The following is an 18478-nucleotide window of genomic DNA, read 5'->3' as shown; positions in this document are numbered from 1 at the left end:
ACTGTATAGCCCATCTATGAGCAGACACCAGCGTGTCTGAGCCTCCCAGGACGGGGGAGCTCCGAGCCAAGGCTCCGTCCACCATCCGCCCGCTCCCTCATCCTCGGCTCCTTCCTCCCCCTCTCTCCCTCTACTCTCTCCCTCATCCTCTGCTCCTTCCTCCCCGTCTAACAGCAGCAAGTACCTGCCTTCTTTGCCTGCATCTTCTCCCTATTAACCTATAAAATGACGTGTTTTCTCATGCAGGACGGGAGAAGACACAACATCAATGCTTCTCAGAATTTTGTGGGTGCGGGCGGGAGTGGACATACACATTGCGGGAGCGGGCGGGAGTGTAACACACATGTTGCGGGTGCGGGCGGTAATGGGCAGAAATTCGCTGGGAGCGGGATGAAGAAAACAGTCCCGCGCAGGGCTCTACCTTCCAGGCAGTGCTACCTGGAAGACGATGTTGGGGGCTTAAAACACCGAGTTTTCCACCCTAGGTTTAACGAGTTATTTCCCACTGCGGAAATTAAGTCAATTAGTAAACATTTTGAGGTTGATGTTTAAACTTAACCTCTTGGTTTATTTGCTTTACATTTCTCAGTATTTTGTTTCTCTCTAATCAGACCTGTCGCAGCACGTGGTCTCAGACTGCAAGCATGCCATGGATCTTTTGGAGGAAGGCATCGCCAACCGTATCACCGCAGCAACCCACAACCACGATGCCAGCAGCAGATCCCACGCCATCTTCACCATCCAGTACACACAGGTCATCATCTCTCTCAGCCCTCCAATTAGCTTATATACAACAGCTACACTCATCTGTGAATGAGTCAATCTGCTAATGGTCCTCTTTCTAACTTTTAAATGGATTAAAAAGTGCGGTTAATATTGTTAGTATCTATTTTCAGGTGGAACACGTATCCGTATTTGCAGATGCCAGTCTGATTACTCTTGTCTTTTTCTCCACAGGCAATCCTAGAAAAAAACCTTCCTTCAGAAACTGTCAGCAAGATTAACCTGGTGGACTTGGCTGGGAGGTAAAACTATTATTTCCTTCTGTTGTGTGTTTTTGCTCAACATCTTTTGAGTCAAAGTCATTGATTAAACTGCCCCCTAGTGGATCTTGGCTACAGCCCTGAGCATTTTTTCATTTCCACACATTTTTGTTGGGTCTGTGTCTTTAATCATTGTAAGGAACATGTACCTCATGTTGTGTTTATGTTGTTTCTGACAGTGAGCGAGCAGACCCCCACTACTGCAGGGATAGACTGACAGAGGGCTCTAACATCAACAAGTCACTGGTCACTTTGGGCATCGTCATATCTGCTCTTGGTAAATGAAGACACTGCTTATGATTCCATTTGAAGTTCAAGTGATGATGTCTAAAAAAAAACCTTCACAAATTCCTGTTTTTCCTTCCACATTTCCTTGATCCTCACAGTATTCCCTTCTCTTCTGTAGCACTCTCTCCATTAATCCCTCAACCTTTTGTACATCTTCTTACCACTGCCTCCACAGCCCAGAACTCCCAGATGTCCAGCAGCTGTCAGAGTATCAACAGCATGGCATCTGAGGGCGATGGCAGCACGGTGGGAAGCCACAGCAGCTCCCTGTCTGGAGGAGGTGGGAGGAGGCACTGCTTCATCCCCTACAGAGACTCGGTCCTAACCTGGCTGCTGAAAGACAGCCTGGGTGGCAACTCCAAGACCATCATGATTGCAAGTAAGTCGAACACATGTCAGTATTGTGAAAGGAACATGGCTGAGATTTTGCACGTTTTGGTTCATTAACTATAAATTGCATGTGCTTATACGTATAAGCTTTAACTGAAAGTTTAGAGTTGAACAGCGTTGCGAACATGCGCTGATCTGTTTATCAATATCAAACCTTAAAGGAAAATATGGAAAATGAAAGGAATAATTGATAGTGAAAATGTAAATTTGCTAGTTTTTTTATGCCAGCCAACTCTTAAATCCCTCTTGTTACAGAGTTTCTTACAAGCACTTAAACTTCACCAATACTCATCACAGCTGCAGCAGTATCACGATGAGATAATGTAACTTTGATAAAAATAGAAGTCTGCAAGGCATTTCTTATGTTTTTGTACATAATCGAATAGCTGTATGGAAAGTTGGAAATTAAATCTAAAAAGTAATGGTGATGCCTTGGAAAATGGTTTGAGTAATGTGACCACACGCTGGCAAAACCACTGGTATGGTCCCTTAAGTCTCACTCATGAATTTTATTTTTTTGTGATGTCAATGCTAATTGCTGTGTGTGTCTTTACTGGTGTGTTTTTGTGTTGCAGCGGTCTCGCCCTCCGCTAGCAGTTACAACGAGACCCTCAGCACCCTGCGCTATGCAGCCCATGCCAGAAATATTGTCAACAAGCCTCGTGTTAATGAGGTCAGTGGCTGTTAAGTAGGTTAAAGCTTTAGTGCAATGTGGATGGCTTGTGTCATGTGGATGCGCCGACAGTTTTGTTGTCATTACTTAGACTTCCTCATGGGGGCGGCAGAAACTACGCACTATAGCTTTAATGTGTACTTTTATTTCTGTGCAGGATGCCAATGTACGCCTGATCAGGGAACTGAGAGAGGAGATTGACAGGTTGAAGAGCATGCTGCTCAGCTTTGAAATGGTATGGTGACCTTTCATCACTAGAGCATAGCGCTCACTCTCCGGGGGATACACCCTACGGGGTCGTCCCCCCCCCCTTAGTACTGTAAGGCTTTGAATAAAAGAGATTCCCACATTGCACGTTTTTGTAGCAAAGGCTTAATACAGTGCTTTGTGTCTTTGTGACAATTTTATTCCCATGTGTGGTAAAGATTGACTTGCATTGTAACGCATGTTTTTGCACAGTATTTTAACTGATCATTTTTCCCCCTCTTGACTGACAGCGGCGTAATCCCAGTCCATCCCTTAGCGATGAGAGGGATGGAAATCTTTCTGACATCGTGCTACAAAACGAACTAAAGGTAAGTTTGACACTCCACAAATTAACAATAATAATAAAAAAAGATAAGATATGTCATGCACATTTATTTCTAAATGTGTATGGTATCAACATCAGTTCACCCAAGTACATTAAACATTTTCTTCCGACTAAATCCTTGCTGTATCCAGCTAGCTTTCCCCATAGATTTTGAGGTTATTGCCTGCTATTTGTCGAACCTAATGAGGAAAATAAAAATTCTCAGCGAGTCTGGGGATTATCATGAGTAACTAGGACATTGTTTCTTAAATAAAACATCCCTGTTGATATTTTCAATGTTATGTTTTTTTAAATGTATTGAGCTTCGTTCACCTCTGTTTGTATCGGGATGGCAGCAGATGTGTCAGCAGTGGATATCACAAAACCTGTGTGTTGGAAGTACATATCTGTGACACAGTATGTTTTTCTTCAGACTTTGAAACTTCTTAAAAGAAAGTTAGGAAATGTAGGGAGTAGTAGCAGCAGCAGCAGTAGTAGTAGTAGCAGTAGTGGCTGTTTTATATTGGTATCATCATTGTCTCCCTGACCACAGATATTTCCCACTCTGGTTTCAACCCCCTTTTTTTAATTACCTACCTCCATCATCCTCATCCATGTCTCCTCCTCAGGTGGAGCAGCTGACGAAGGACTGGTCGGAGAGCTGGAGAGACAAGAAGGAGCTGCTGGAGCAGTACAGCGTGGACATCAACCGAGACCGGGCCGGATTCCTCATCAACTCCTTCCAACCACACCTGGTTACTCTGGATGGAGATGTTCTTAGCACCGGGGTCGTCTTCTATCACCTCAGGGTATGATGATAAGAGGCAGATAGATATGTTGTGTCCATAAAGAGTAATGTCGTTGTATTTTGGTATTATTTAATTTTCCCCCTTGAAGAAGTTTTTTCTTTATTCATTTTGTGCACTGCTTTTCTTAGTGTAAATATCAGAATGGAATGCACATCACTCATTTGAACAACATGACGCAAACTCCCACAAACTGAAATTCTTTGCATTTGTTCTACTTTTCTCCAACTCTAAAGTTCCTGATTTATCAGCTGTCTTGACTAAAACCATGTCTTTTTTTCTACTAGATTCTTCCCCCTCCTCCTTCCTACTATTTTTCTCTGTTCTGCTAGAAAAACCCTTGAGAAAAGGTGCGTTTCTACTGTCTTTTCCTTTCACTCTACCCTCCAACTGTCCTGTCGATCTCCTGTGTGTGTGTGTGTGTGTGTGTGTGTGTGTGTGTGTGTGTGTCTTCCGCAATGCATAAAGCGGGGTTGGATAAGAGGCTCTTAGTTCTGAGGCTAGGACTCAGGGGAGCTCAAGCTGTCCTGATTCTGACAATGACAAGCATACCCTTAGGCCTGACAATTACACTGTTTCCTGCATGTGAAGAGCCGAGGCCACCTGGGAACACATGTGGTCTTGACACCGTATATGAAAGCCTTTTATCCTATTAGATAAAATGTTAAAGTAAACAATTGATATGTTTTCTTACAGCTAAGTGCAAGATTAGAATTGAAATGTCAATAGTTCTCCAAATCATTGTGTAAAATTGTTGTCATCATTAGATCCACTATTGCTTGTGTAGCATAAGCAGCTTAATGTCCAGAATGCACAATAGTTGTTTTGATGTAGATTTTAAATATAGCTGCCATGTTTACACAATGTTTTTTTTTTTTGTTCGTACAGGAAGGAGTCACCCGCATAGGACCTCAGGATCAGTTTGAAGAACCACAGATAGGTATTATTTATTCATTTGGTTTCCATGTTTCCTTATCCAGCTGCATTTATTCCTTTTTAAATTGTATAATACGATTTTTTTTTTTTTCAACTGTTGTACATTACACGAGTGGAAATCCTCATCCAGCATCTTACATCCATGCATTATCCCAGAGTAGAAATACAGAGAACTGGCAGCTTTAGACAAAACATGCAGTATAAAACGTGAAACACAGCAGAATATATTATGAGAATGCATAGTCAAACATTATATATCCTAAAATGGACTGTTCATTAAATTAATTAATAATGAATAAGTGTGATTTGTGTTTCATCTTCTAGTTCTGCAGGGCAGTGCCAGCTGTGAGATTGAAAACCACGGAGGTGTGGTTACACTCACACCGCTGCCGGGCTCTGTCTGCCTGCTCAACGACAGAGAAGTCACTGAGGCCTGCAGACTGGCTCAAGGTCCGCTCATGTCCTCGACAGAACAGTTTGTTCACACTGTCTTGTTCCCACTGCACGTCTTACGTACTGTACATGTGACACAGATTGGATATTTTGTAGTCAAAGCGAACAGCAAAAAGCGGTAGCATGTTTTTTTATATTTGATCTGAGCCTCGTGGATATGCAGGCGATGAACTTGCATATCACTTTTATTTGACTGATCATAAACACACATTTTTATTTTAATATCCTGAGGCAGCTGTTGTCACTTTCATGTCTCAAGCTTTGCTTAGGTACGATACTTGTTACTTGTCATTGTATCACTAAGACACTAGGAACGTCTTAATAATACAGTCCCAGAGTTCCGTTCAAAAATGAAACCGTCACTGAGCGGCAGTGGCGGACTCTGCTGCTGACATGGCAAACTACCACATAGAGAGGTAACTAAAGAGTGTAAATTCATTCATTGCTTATAGTAAAATAAATTCCAAACATACGTAGAATCAAAACTGCATACTGTTAGCCAGAGATCTTCAACAGGGGGTTGGGACCCCTAGGGGGTCCTCAGAGTTACTGCAGAGGGGCCACCAAATTCATAATGTTTTGAAAGTTTTTTATTTTTTATTTAAAATGTCTTAACATGAATCCAACATATTATTAGCAATTATAATGATAGGCTTACTGGTCTATAGGTAAGGTAATCACTAAGATAGCCATCCACATATACAGTTCATCCCAAATGATTTTGAACATATGTATGTTTAACATTAAAGTGCTCATATTATGCTCATTCAGGTTCATAATTGTATTTAGAGGTTATATCAGAATAGGTTTACATGGTTTAATTTTAAAAAAACATCATATATTTGTTGTACTGCACACTGCTGCAGCTCCTCTTTTCACCCTGTGTGTTGAGCTCTCTGTTTTAGCTACAGAGTGAGACATCTCACTTCTGTTCCATCTTTGTTGGGAGTCGCACATGCGCAGTAGCTAGGTAAGGACTACTAACCAGTGAGAAGCAGAGTATGAGGGAGTGCCATGCTAGCAGCTAGGTGAGCATTATAACGTGTGTTACAACATGATGCACGTTTGTCTCTGAAGTAAAGGCTGGACTACAATAGAGCTGTTTGGAGCAGTTTGTGAACAGTGTTTTCTGTTGGAGATGGTAAGTCCCTTTGGGCTGGACTTTGGGCTTTTTTCCACTTTGGAAGCCTATTACATGCACAAAAAAGATATATGACACAATAAAGGAAAGGGAAAACGCCAAAAAGCATAATATGAGCACTTTAAAACTTGATTTCTAAAATCGTGCCAACAATTATTATTTTAATAGCATATGCACTAAAAAGGTATGTATAAAGGCTTTAGGCCGCCCTACATGTTATTGTAGGTCCAGTTTTATATGCAACTAATTTTAAACAATATGTAGTAGGGGGTCCCTGATCCGTATCTCTTCCAGTTAAGGGGTCCTTGACTTAAAAAACGTTGAAGACCCCTGCTGTAAGCAATTTGTGTTGTAAAAACAAAAAAAAGATGAATAGTAGATGGATAGAAAAACACATTACAATTGTCTTTTTAGCATTGCTGTCAGAAAAGACATAAACATTCAGTGACCTGAGCAGAACTTGACACTGAGCATTAAGCCCTGCCATGTGATTGTTGCACTATGCTGAATATCATATATAGGTTAATGTACAATTATATACACACACTGAACTGATACGATTTGATAACATATATGGGTTAATGTACAATTATATATGCATGCACACTTAAAGGTGCACAGATTCTTCCCAAGGGTAAACGTATAGACACTCACTTACATGCTCCACTCCTACACTGCAGCACATACACCTACCTTCCTCAGCTTCCATCAACATAGTGCTACAAGATGAGCACAGCTTGTGATTAAAGAGATGTGTCTATCTGTCCCCAGGGATGGTGATCACCTTGGGAGGAGTGCACAAGTTCCGCTTCAACCACCCAGCAGAGGCAGCCGTCCTCCGGGAACGCAGACGGGTGGGTGCTGCTTATTATATTGATGATGAGCAGATGAATGAGATGCTGCGGTTGACATACTGTGATGCTAGTGATGCACTATATTGTTTCTGGTCATTTTCTACAATACAACTGTGTTGAGAATATTTGTGATTGTTTAGTTTTTTAATTTCTAGCAAATATTAAAGTTGATCTTTTCTTTACTGTTTCCAGGCCAGTGAAGGTGGCATGACCTGCACCTACATTGATCTTTGCCCCTTGACCCCTGACCACAGGTAAATCCAAAAACAAACTCACAGAACAACACAATATTCATCACTCTGTGTATACTGTATGTGTGTGATACACAGAGTGCTTTTTTTTTGCCAACATAGCATACATATTTGATAAGAGGTACATGTGTTGTATCATGTTCATGCTGTAGAAATAGGGCAATGCTTCATACGTGTTTCAGTTCAGTTGGTGGAGATGGCATGTGTTTCTATTAGCCCCCACCCTCCTGAACAATCCCAGTTAGCTGTTTACAGGACAGGCTCAGCCGTTGCTTGGTTACTGCTGAGACACTGAACTGTAAACCAACAACAGTAGCGTTTACTTTCAACCTGCCACAACCTAAATACTAAATTCTAGACATGAAATTGTACCTAGGTGAGTTAAAATGATTTCTTTTACTTTTCTGGTTTTCTCTTTCCTTTTTGTCCATCACAGTTTCTGAGTTTGTATTACCCTGGATCTATGTGTCTGTTTTTATAGTGTTGAAGAAGTGAAGCTCCAAAGCCAGCTGGGTGCCTGTCTCTCCCCCAGCGAGGAGCCTACTGCTAGGCAGCGTATGGAGGAGCAGCAGCACTACGTGGAGAGTTTGCGACAGGAGATTCAGGCTGAACAAAAGAGGGCTGAGAGAGAGCTGGAGAGGGAGCAGGCCCACCTTCGACAGCAGCACAGTGAGAGTAAGTCGTCTTTCCACACACAAAAAAAAAGTGCTCATGCAGATACCTGTCAACTTTTAAAATCCGAGCCTAAATTCTAGATTTCTAGATCTAGTTTTATAGCTGGATAACCGCATCAGATTTAGTATATTGATAAATATTGTGCAAGTGTAAGATATCCACCCTTTATGATTCCCTCCTGTTAATCTTTACCCAACAGTCCAGCAGTGGATTTTGCAGGAGAAACGGCGCCTAACAACTGTAGAGCTGAGAATCACCCAAGAGTCTGGAGTTCAGACAGACCTTATCCCCGTACGCCTCCTGGAGCGAGGGGCAAGTCAGGCGTCTGAGGACCAGGAAGGTCAGACAGTGGACCATCCGTCCCAGGTGGTAAGGGCCAGGAAGAAAGCGGTGCAGGAGGAGCTACTAAAGCATCACGCCCTTTGCCGTTCCGAGAGCCGCATCCGTCGGAAAAAGTTGCACTACCAGCTGGAAAGAATCGCCCGCAAGCGACATCTGTTGGAAGCTAAGAGAGAATTGCAGCGGCTGGAAAGGGCCCTGCCTCCAGGACCAGGCAGCCCAGAGTCTCCTGAGCTGGGGTCCCCCACAAAGCTCAGGGGAAGACCATTTGTTTCTCGTAGACACTCATTCTCAGCAGATCTTCTGTCCCGGCTCTACCCACAGAACACTCCTATCTTCAGGTAAGCACATAGTTGTAAAACCTGTAGAGTTAATTGCAAATTCTTTTCTTTTCTTTTAACAGGCTAATACAGTCCAAAATGTTTCAGCACTTTTTTTTATTTAGCTGTTTTGTGGTTGCTTATGCCTCCTTTACATAAATATTTTCCTTCTTATAGTAGTCTTTCTTTTTCTCTCTGTGACAGACACTTCCTTAAGAGAAACAGATCCACAGAACTGACGTCAAATTCCTCCACAACTTCTGATTCCATTCGCAGCAGGGAGTGGGTTTCGGATGAGTGTCTTCCACGGGAAAGAACCCAAAGTTGTTCTGGTACGTTTTTCTCAGGACAAAGTCAAGCGTGCCGAAGTAGAGTAAGCTCTTCTGAAAATATCAGACAAGCTGCCAAAGAGGAGCACCAAGCTCAGCCTTGCCGGGAACGACCAGAAAGAAAACCTCTGCTGCCAAACCGAGACCTGTCTTTCAAGAACAGATCGGATCAGAACTCAGTTACTCTGAAGTCACCACTTGGAACTATTTTGCAGCCAGTCAGCAATAAAAATATACAAGAACCCACAGCACGCAAAACCAGTTCTCAGATTGTCCCAGACAGACCAGAAACAACAGAGAAGACTTCCTCTCGTTCTGTTGGGCCCAGGTTAAAAACAGCCCTGTCCAAAGTGTTCAGGAAACCACCATCAGGTGTGAATGGAGGCCGAGGTCCCAAACCTCTGGGGAGAATAGCAAGCAAATTTTACTGGAGACAAAGAAGAGACAGGAGCCTTAAAGATACCAAAATTAGCCGAAGCAAATGTGCTGTTAAAACAGCGGTCTCGTGTGAAGAGCTTGACCAAAGGGCTCTGCCTGAGGACATTAAACAAAGGCGGTGGCATAGCACAGAGGCTCTGATGAACAAGACCAGCACATGGTTCGAGAGACAGCAGGGATTGATGGGATGGGAGGAAGAGCAAGAAGACCGAGATGAAGGAACGTCAGACTGTGAGAGCCTTTTCTCTCTTGATTCGCTGTCCTCTGCTTATGTGACAGCCCTAGCAGAGCAGCTGAGACACGAGGAAGCAGCTCAGAGTGAAGCAGAGAGCGAAGACAGTCAGATGTCTAAGGATTCGTTGGCTGTGGAGAGCAGTGGGAAATACTCAACAGTGGAAAAACTTAGACAAACAGTGGTGCCAACTTACTCATTGGTGACAGATTGCTCCCATTCATCCATGCAGCACAATAGAACAGCAGAGATCAGTTTAGACCGCGACAGCGCTCAGAAACCTCCGGCGATCCCAGCAGAGGCGTATTGGAGCCAGCAAAACTCTCCAAAATCAAGACACAGTGGTGCAACAAGGAAGCCTCTTTCCCACAACTCATTTGTAGCAGATTCCAGAGGCAGAGACACTGTACACAAAATGATTGAGGACTTTGGGAACATGCAGACCACTTCGACCATCAGCCCACGCTCCCTGAGCAGCTGCAGCGTGAGGGAGCCAGAAAACATGCTGGCACTCACCGATGCCTGGTCCTCCACTGACGCAGCAGATAGTCCCAGGATTTACAGAGATTCTCTGCCTTTCCAAAGAAAAATGATGTTCAAAGGTATAGAGAGCAGCAGCAGCAGAAGCAGCAGCAGTCCCAGTCCAACCAGTATGAACCTCTCAGATTCTCAGAGCGGATCTAGAAGCTATAGCTCAACATCCACCAGCACCGAGGGTGCAAATGTAACCGTGCAGGATCAACCCAGTGTTGAAAATTCCAGGGGCACATCAGACACATTAGATTTTCAAGACTCTCAGTTTCTAACAACGCCAGATGAAGCCCTGAAGGAAGTAGGATGTTGTATAGAACAATCAGACGGACAAGTAGAAAATAAGGGGAAGGCAGCTATAGATACTCCAGACTACAGCAGCATCAAAAGCCCAGCATCCTTACCAACCTTACATCAAACCACTCGTGTGTCACCCACTGACATCCACTACACTAAACAACAGGAACTACAGGTACAATTGCTTCAGGTGTTCACAGATGAACCTGACATGGTGACCGTTGACACTACGATGTCCTCTGACACTGAAATGTGTATGTCAGGTTGTCAGTCAGTAATGCATTTCTCTACAAGTCCTACTAACCAAGGCCCAGTATTGAACAAGATGTCTGACCGTGCAAGTGCCTTCAGACTGTCAACCGAAGATGAAGCACTATGCAGTCTAGATGGTGCAACAGAAAAGTTGAAAAATAGTCAACAATATGAGCTTGGAAACACCAACTATGGATCTAGGGACGAAATGTTGGATGATGCTGAAACCAAAGGCACTGAGCAGTACATTGCACTACAGCAGGAGCTTGTTAAATCAGCTTGTAAAAATTCCAGGAAGAGGAACAAAGACCAACAGGATGCTTTCATGTGCAGCCTGAAAATTCCAAAAAGGAGCAACAGCAGAGAGTTGGTAACTTTCTGCTCTGCACCAGCTGGCAGCCAGGATTATATTTGGCCTGATGACAATAATAACACAAAAGGCGAACAGTCTGCCGTGGAAGCTGACAGCCCCAGATTTGATTCTGTTTGTGTTAATGGCAGCGTTAGACAGGACAAAGTGGCTTCAGAGGCGTCGCCAGTTTCTGATCCCATGAGCAGGAAACTTGGAAGGATCTTTGAGGACTCTGAATGTGGTGACAATAGTCCTCAGAGTGGTACCTCTGCGGGAGAGAGGGAAGCAGTTGAAAAGGAAGATGTAACAATAAAGGAGGTAGCAGCAGAAACAAAAGCAGGGGAATCACAAATTGATAACACCAGAAAACATCAAGAAAATAGAAAACACATATGCAAGTCAGATGCTATTTGTAGCGCCATTGACCTGAGAATCTCAGAGGTGGTCAAAGAGCACATGAGACTGTCATTGATTGGCAGCGATGATGACAGGAAGAGCAGGAGTCAAAGCCTAAATGCTTTGTCATCATCCGTGTGTCATTTTGGCTGTAATAGTGATGAAAATAGAGGGACAGAAAAAGAGCTGAGAGATAAAATGAGTGATCAGATAAAGGAAGGAGCAATCCTTGAAGGACACCTTTCACTAGAAAGGTTGATAAGTGAAAACCCAGGGGACAACAGTGAGCACCTGGCATCAGATCCGCCAGCTCAGTTGAGGACTAACCTTGAGAGCAACATGCTTTCATCTACTGAAGTAACACAGAAGATTGACCAGGCTCAGAACTTCTCTGATGTGACACCAAACAAGCTAGTAATTGACCATTGCGTTTTCCAAAACCCGTCTGCCAAAAACATTCAATCAAATCTGACACCCAAAAGCCACGGAGAGTCGGAGAACTCTGGCAACCCCACTTTGCAACCAAATAGGCCTGGTTTGTCCTCAATGAGTGGTTCCTCCAATAATTCTCAAGGAACTGCTGTGAAGAAAGATGCTTTGTGTCAAGAAGTGAATGATTCAGCTAAACAAAAAGTAACATCTCATCTTAATCCCATCATTAATGATGCCTGCTTGAATGAAGTGAACATCCAGAGCTGTTTAGATGCCCCTGCTGTGAACCCTGAACTTCACCAAATACCCCATAAAAAGCCTTCCACCATGGGTGATGTAAAAGAAAACTGTGGCTGTAATCACGTAAAGGATGTCAGTGTGGAAGCCGCATTCAGTGTTGATTATAAAGGTTGTTACTCGTACAAACAGAACACTCCGAGGACGATTCAACATTTCCAAAATAGTCCTGACACATCTGGAGCCATACAGTTATTATCTGATGGAGGAAATCTTCAATTCAAACCACACGTACATTACAGCAGCCAGAAGACACCCACTGATGAGAATAACTCTATGAAAGGGTTTGCTGTTTCTCCTGGCCGTGACGGAAATGGTGAAACAGTCAACACAAAAGGGTGTACACCTTGTGTCACAGCACAGGATGAGTTCAGCTGTCCACAGAGTCATTTAAATGACTTGGCTCGGACTTGCGTGGTCAATTTGAATTACAACAGCAAATGCCAAAATGTATCAAATTCACTGTGCAAATTTGATCAGGATACTCATATTGACAGCCGACAAGATTGGGTAATGAAAAAAGACAAAGAGACTTTCACCCCAAAGATCTTCGCAGAGTCAAAATATGAAGCAAGGATTTCTGGTTCTATGCAGCCACAACACCAAATACCACAGGGGAATGCCGTCACAAATACAAGTTGCTATGGATCTGTGGTGTCCAAACAGGTTGAGCTAAACACAGCTGGTGATAAACCGGATACTCATGCTCTTATGTCTAAAAAGGCCAAGTCTAAGAGGTTCAGAAAGTCTAAGATCCAGACTCATCCCCTGTCTTCATATGAGTCCTCTCTTAAGTCATCAGATGAGGATGAGGAGGATGACCTAACCACCAGAGTGCATCACAGCCGGCTCTCCTCTAAATGTGTAAAGCTTGGCGCTCAGAGTAATGACAAACAAGAAGTCAGACAGGCTGCAGATATTTCTACCACAGTGTCAGCGAGCAGATTTAAAATGAAGACTTGTTTTGGTGGAACTCAGGATAAAAGTGAAGTTAAAGTCAGTAGAGATTACTCCCAAAAAAGACACTCTTTATCCCCTCAAGCATTGTCACAAAGGACAAATGTAGAAAAAAACATCCTGTATGCAAAGAAAAGTGAACCACAGCAAGACTCCCATATGCATTTTGCCTCCAGTGACATCAACCCGTTTGTTCACCAGTGGCAAGGCAACGACTCAGACCAACACTGTTATAAGAACCCAGCATTCGGGAGTGCTGCTGACCTATCCTGTAAATCTCCACTTTTGAACAGCGCTGAGAAACGTATAACAAGATGCTGTAGCGTTGACAATGGTTTGAACAGGCAGAACTCGCCTTTCAATTCCCATCTGAGCACTTATGCCACCAACAAGGGGCTCTCCAGTACGCTTAGCAGTATGGAGGATTATAAGGAACAAGGGAACAAAACATCTCCTCTCCCGCCCTGTCAACAGGCGTCTGTTGATATTCACAATCATATAGCCAATCTGACAGTGAGCGGCAGTTCTTCAAGTAACAATCATCCTGGGGGTTTTGGTAACAACTCCAGTCAGGTGGATGAAATTATGTTTGTGTACTCGTCTGAGCAAGAGTCTCAGGCAAGCAAAACACAGGCCCAAAGAAGGAGGACATGTGAGCATGGCACTCAAACAGTGTGTGGCCTTCAGACGGTAAATATTGGTAACAGCAGTAGTGCTCCAAAGAGGAGAGAGCGGCACAAAAGGAGTAACACTGATGTACCTGTAACACAGAAAACCAAAGTAGACATTAAAGAATCTCCAACGTGGGCCAGTATGGAAAGCATGTCGGCTCACCTCTCGAAGCTTATCGACAGCACCTCAGACCTGCTGGGGGACGTCCAGGAAATGAGAACAGGCAAAGCCCTCAAGTCAAGTCTGAGGAGTGTCAACTTGTCAAATATGAGCGTGTCTTACAGTGAGTCTAGTGACTGCACGCGGAGAGACTGCTCAACTCAAACAGCCATAGATGTTGGGATCCAAACAGAAAGGTCTCCAACACCAGCAGAGAAGAAAGTCGCTGCTCATCACCCAGTGAGAGGTCCAAAACCTCATGAAGTCAATGTGATAGTCAAAGTGATTGGTTCTGAGGTTGTCAGTGTGTCCCAAGACAAGAATGCGCACTGTGCAGTGAAGAGTACAGATGAAAAGATGCAGAGCATGCCTGAGCTGAGCTTTAACACCTCTGCTGCAGCACAAAGGTCTAATGGCCTTCTGAAAACACTTCCTTTAAAGACTGCAGGTGAATGTCAAAGACGTGTAAGATCCGCTTCTTCTAGAGGCTCAAAGCAAAGCACGCCCGAGGCACTGTGCCAAAAGAGTGTTGCAGTATCTGAAGTCTCCCGCAGATCATCAAAAAGCGCCTACCAAGAAAATCACAGTCCCTCTTTAAGAAATGACCCATCGCTTTCTTTAAAGAAACAAGCTACATACACAGACCGTGCATCATCTCCCATACTCACTGTGGGAATAAGATTGCAGATGAAGCAGACAGTAAACCAGTCAACACTAAATACACACCATCATTCTGAGAGAGACAGCCTTACTGTGTCTTCTAGCAAACACTTAGCTTGCACAGCTGTTTCAGAGGATGATCAAATGCCCAGACTGGATTGTGATGTTTCCTCTTGTACATCAGAATCTGTATCACTTGAGAAGGTGAGTGAAATGAGTTGCTCAAGCCCTAAAGGCTCTGATAAGTGCTCTATAAATTCATCACTGGATAGATATACAGACGCTGACAGGGGAAATGTTACCTATAAAGACTCCAAATGGCAGATGAGCTCTCAGCAGTGGCAGACTTCTGCTTCAACAAAAGGTTTAACTATGCAGAACCACATCTCTCCCATATTAAGACCGACTGATGTGCACAAACAGCAGGCTAAAGCTAGACATGGAAAAACATCAAGACCTGCAGTTGATTCTGGCGATTTTTGCCTTGATTCCTACAATCCATCCCCGGTCAGCAACAGAACTGTTCAACTCCAAGAGGACGATGTGGTGTCGATGGCACCCAGCGAGTGCAGCACAGACGTCCTCGTGAACATTAAACCCATCGCCAGTGTGTCCCAGTGTAAACACCACCAGATTGACCCAGAAGACCTGCCCATGCACAACAAGTTCACCAACTGGTCGGGCATTAACCTTCAGCACTCAAAACACTCCAACAAAGTGGCCACATTTCCTACCAAAGAACACGACAAGAGCAGAAACGTTGCCGAGTGGGGCGAGATGGAGAGCTGCGACTCAAATGTAGAGTTCACAGCCCAGAGCGGCAGAAGAACGAGAGAGATAGAGAGGCTGCGGCAGGAGAGAGAGCAGGTGATGGCGACGGTCAACCTCAGCATGAACCCGACACCGCTGACTGTGGAGCTGACAGAGGCTAAGCTACACTACGGCCTCGGAGAGACGGATACACTGTTAAAGATGCTGTCCCCGAGGACCAGAGAAGAGCTGGAGCCACCGACCTCTGCAACTACCAAACAGCAGCTGTATGATAGGTAAGAATACACATGACCCAAATACTCCTTTTTTTTATATAATGCCATTGTCTTAAACGGATTAGGGCTAGGTTTAGTTTTAAACGTGTAGGTTTTACAAACCTTTTTTTTTTATTTAGCAAAAACTAAACTTCTTAATGCATCACTGTTTAATATAATTTCAACACAAGCGGCTACATAAGAAATTTGCCAATTTTAAACTGTATTTTCTTTAGAAACTTTCCTAATCGAAGTAAACAAGACAAAAAATCTGACCACACATTTGATACCAGTGTTTGATACCTGACAGTATTTGATACTTGATACTACAGACACTTAATTACGTGGTTATTAACGGCTCTAAAACTGATAAAATGAGGTAACCTGATTTGTGTTCTTGTATTTTCTGTTTCTGTGATTCTCTCCTCTCAGACACCGCAGGAGTATTGAGGGTTTAAGGCAGGACAGGGAGGAACGTCTCCAGACTTACCGGAGAGCTCGTAGTCTGAGTCCCAGCAAACATCCCCGCTCCTCTCCACCAGAGGCTGGCTCCAAGGTGTCTGCCGCCATGCCCAGTCGACGTAAAGAATACCTACAACAGCTCCGCCAAGAGGTGATAGACGGCTCCAGGTAAGACACTAGTTCTCTCACAAGATCAAAACAAAATTACCCATATTAGTCTTACATTTAAAACATAAATGTTTTTAGGTTTAGTGTTGAAAACTTGACTGGATCTCACTGAATTATCTAATTGACAGAATATCAGACCCCCCACGAGGGGAGGGCCAGTGTCCGTCTGACATTGAGCAGCTGTTGCGCGACTACGGCCGAGCCAGGGAGGAGGCCAGGACTGAGATTGCGAAAGCACGAGAACGACTGCGAGAAAGGACTGAGCAGGAGAAGAGGAGGCTACAGCAGCAGGCCCTGTCTCAGGAAGCCAAGGTCAGTTTTTGTGTCACCATATAAGGGGCTGCAACTCAATATGTTGATTTATTTTTTTTGATTAATCAATTATTTGTTTGTTCTATAAAATATCACAAAATAGTGACAAATGTCCAGGTCCTCGGTGCCCAAGCTAACTGTGAAATAGATTTGTCTTTGCCAATCATTTAAATACCCAAATATTTAAATTATATATCATAAAAGCTAGGGAAATAGCAAATGTTCCCATTTGACAAATTCAAACCAGCAAATATTGGGACTTTTTTCTTGATAAATGCATTAAACGTTTACTAGATTATCAAAACTGTGGACGATTGATTTCCTGTCGATCGAGCTTTGGCTCCACATTAGATGGATTTGATAAGGTATCGATCAGGGAAAAAATATAATATATATATCATTTTCCCCCCCTCTGATTATATAACATTCCAACTCATTGGCTAATAAATTAGGCTGAAATAAATATGGTTAATACAAGATATTTGAAGTGGATTTTCAGGGGCTCGCAGTTTTATTCCCGACTCAGCAGTATCGACAACTATTTCACTGGTGTCTCCCGTCTTGCAGGACGACCCGAGGCATCGGACAAGAATCAGTAACAGCACCTTGTGCACAGGATCCAGCATGAGCCTTTCCTCTGGACCAACGTCGGGGTACAACAGTGGCAACACTGCCCAGCTACAGCATGGCAACAGGCCACTTCTGACTGGACAGGTTGGTACTCATGTTACACATTGAGATTTGAGATAATAATTTACATGCTGGAATCCAAGACTGTAACTAGAAATATATATATATATATATATATATATATATTTTTATGATTAACATTTATTTTAATTTATTTTAAAACATACAATTCGAAACATGAACTGATAGAGGTTCCCCGGCCATCACTACCCACCCAGACAGACAAAAATCAAGAAAAGATGACACATCAACCACAATATTCAAGACCATAATAACAAAATAGAAACAAACTAAACCAAATAAACGTATGTATAAATGACAACACCATAAGCCCATCATACACGTCTCTCCCCAGCACAAAGCTTCTTAGGAGTCCCCCAGAAAGCTCAAGTACCTTCGGGTTGTTTGTTTTTTTATAATGCAAGTGTAATTTTCCTTTTTGGATGAGCAACACGGCGGTAATCGTGTCGTTGTTACTGTTTTCCTTCAGATCACAGGGTTCCACGACGAAGGGCTGAAGGTCAGGACACGTCCTCCTATGTGCGGTCCACAAAGTGTGAAGTCACAGAGAGCCTGGCTGTCTGCCCAGGGTAAGTACTGGTGATTCACGAAACCCAAACAGACATGGGCAAAACACTGTCAAAAGTATGCTCAAAATTTGCTTTAATAAAAAAACACATTGTTATCTTCTAAAATTTAGAAAGTAATATACCGTATATAGTTTTGACCATGTGTCACCATCCATGTTAACATTGTGTTCTGCTAGATGTCCGCCTTGAGCCTCCTGTCACCGGGTTTGAGCCCCTGATGACTTCATCTCCATCACCCCCATCTTGTACACGTCACCGCAACGCCTCCTTTGGCTCCACCTCTTCCATATCCACAACCTATCAGGATATCACATCTAGTCTCCTCGGTCGAGCTCTGGCTGAGGTAACACAAACCTGAGTTTAAACCTGTTTTTTTTATTTTTTTTATTTCAGTAAAAAGACCTGAAAAACACCCCGCCATTAATTGCCACTGTTATTGACTAAACATTATAACCAATGTTTTGATCTACCCTTATCAGACGTTTGT

At 43.4% G+C, this 18478-nt stretch overlaps 1 protein-coding gene across 1 annotated transcript in view; it reads left to right on the top strand.

Annotated features, from left to right (window-relative positions):
• The window catches only part of stard9 (StAR-related lipid transfer (START) domain containing 9), a 45588-nt gene that overhangs the window by 21900 nt on the left and 5210 nt on the right, over positions 1-18478 (top strand). Inside the window, exons 8-27 of the mRNA XM_031309983.2 lie at positions 612-754; positions 958-1025; positions 1223-1320; positions 1507-1710; positions 2297-2394; positions 2552-2629; positions 2892-2969; positions 3595-3774; positions 4660-4711; positions 5032-5157; positions 7073-7155; positions 7348-7409; positions 7888-8081; positions 8281-8761; positions 8945-15790; positions 16202-16399; positions 16528-16711; positions 17279-17425; positions 17892-17991; positions 18168-18334. Of these exons, the coding sequence (XP_031165843.2) occupies positions 612-754; positions 958-1025; positions 1223-1320; positions 1507-1710; positions 2297-2394; positions 2552-2629; positions 2892-2969; positions 3595-3774; positions 4660-4711; positions 5032-5157; positions 7073-7155; positions 7348-7409; positions 7888-8081; positions 8281-8761; positions 8945-15790; positions 16202-16399; positions 16528-16711; positions 17279-17425; positions 17892-17991; positions 18168-18334 (9587 nt within the window). The remainder of the gene's footprint in view (positions 1-611; positions 755-957; positions 1026-1222; positions 1321-1506; positions 1711-2296; positions 2395-2551; positions 2630-2891; positions 2970-3594; positions 3775-4659; positions 4712-5031; positions 5158-7072; positions 7156-7347; positions 7410-7887; positions 8082-8280; positions 8762-8944; positions 15791-16201; positions 16400-16527; positions 16712-17278; positions 17426-17891; positions 17992-18167; positions 18335-18478) is intronic.

This window comes from Sander lucioperca, chromosome 18, assembly GCF_008315115.2.
Source record: "Sander lucioperca isolate FBNREF2018 chromosome 18, SLUC_FBN_1.2, whole genome shotgun sequence".
Lineage (NCBI taxonomy): Eukaryota > Metazoa > Chordata > Actinopteri > Perciformes > Percidae > Sander > Sander lucioperca.
This window is presented reverse-complemented; position numbering and strand designations above follow the sequence as displayed.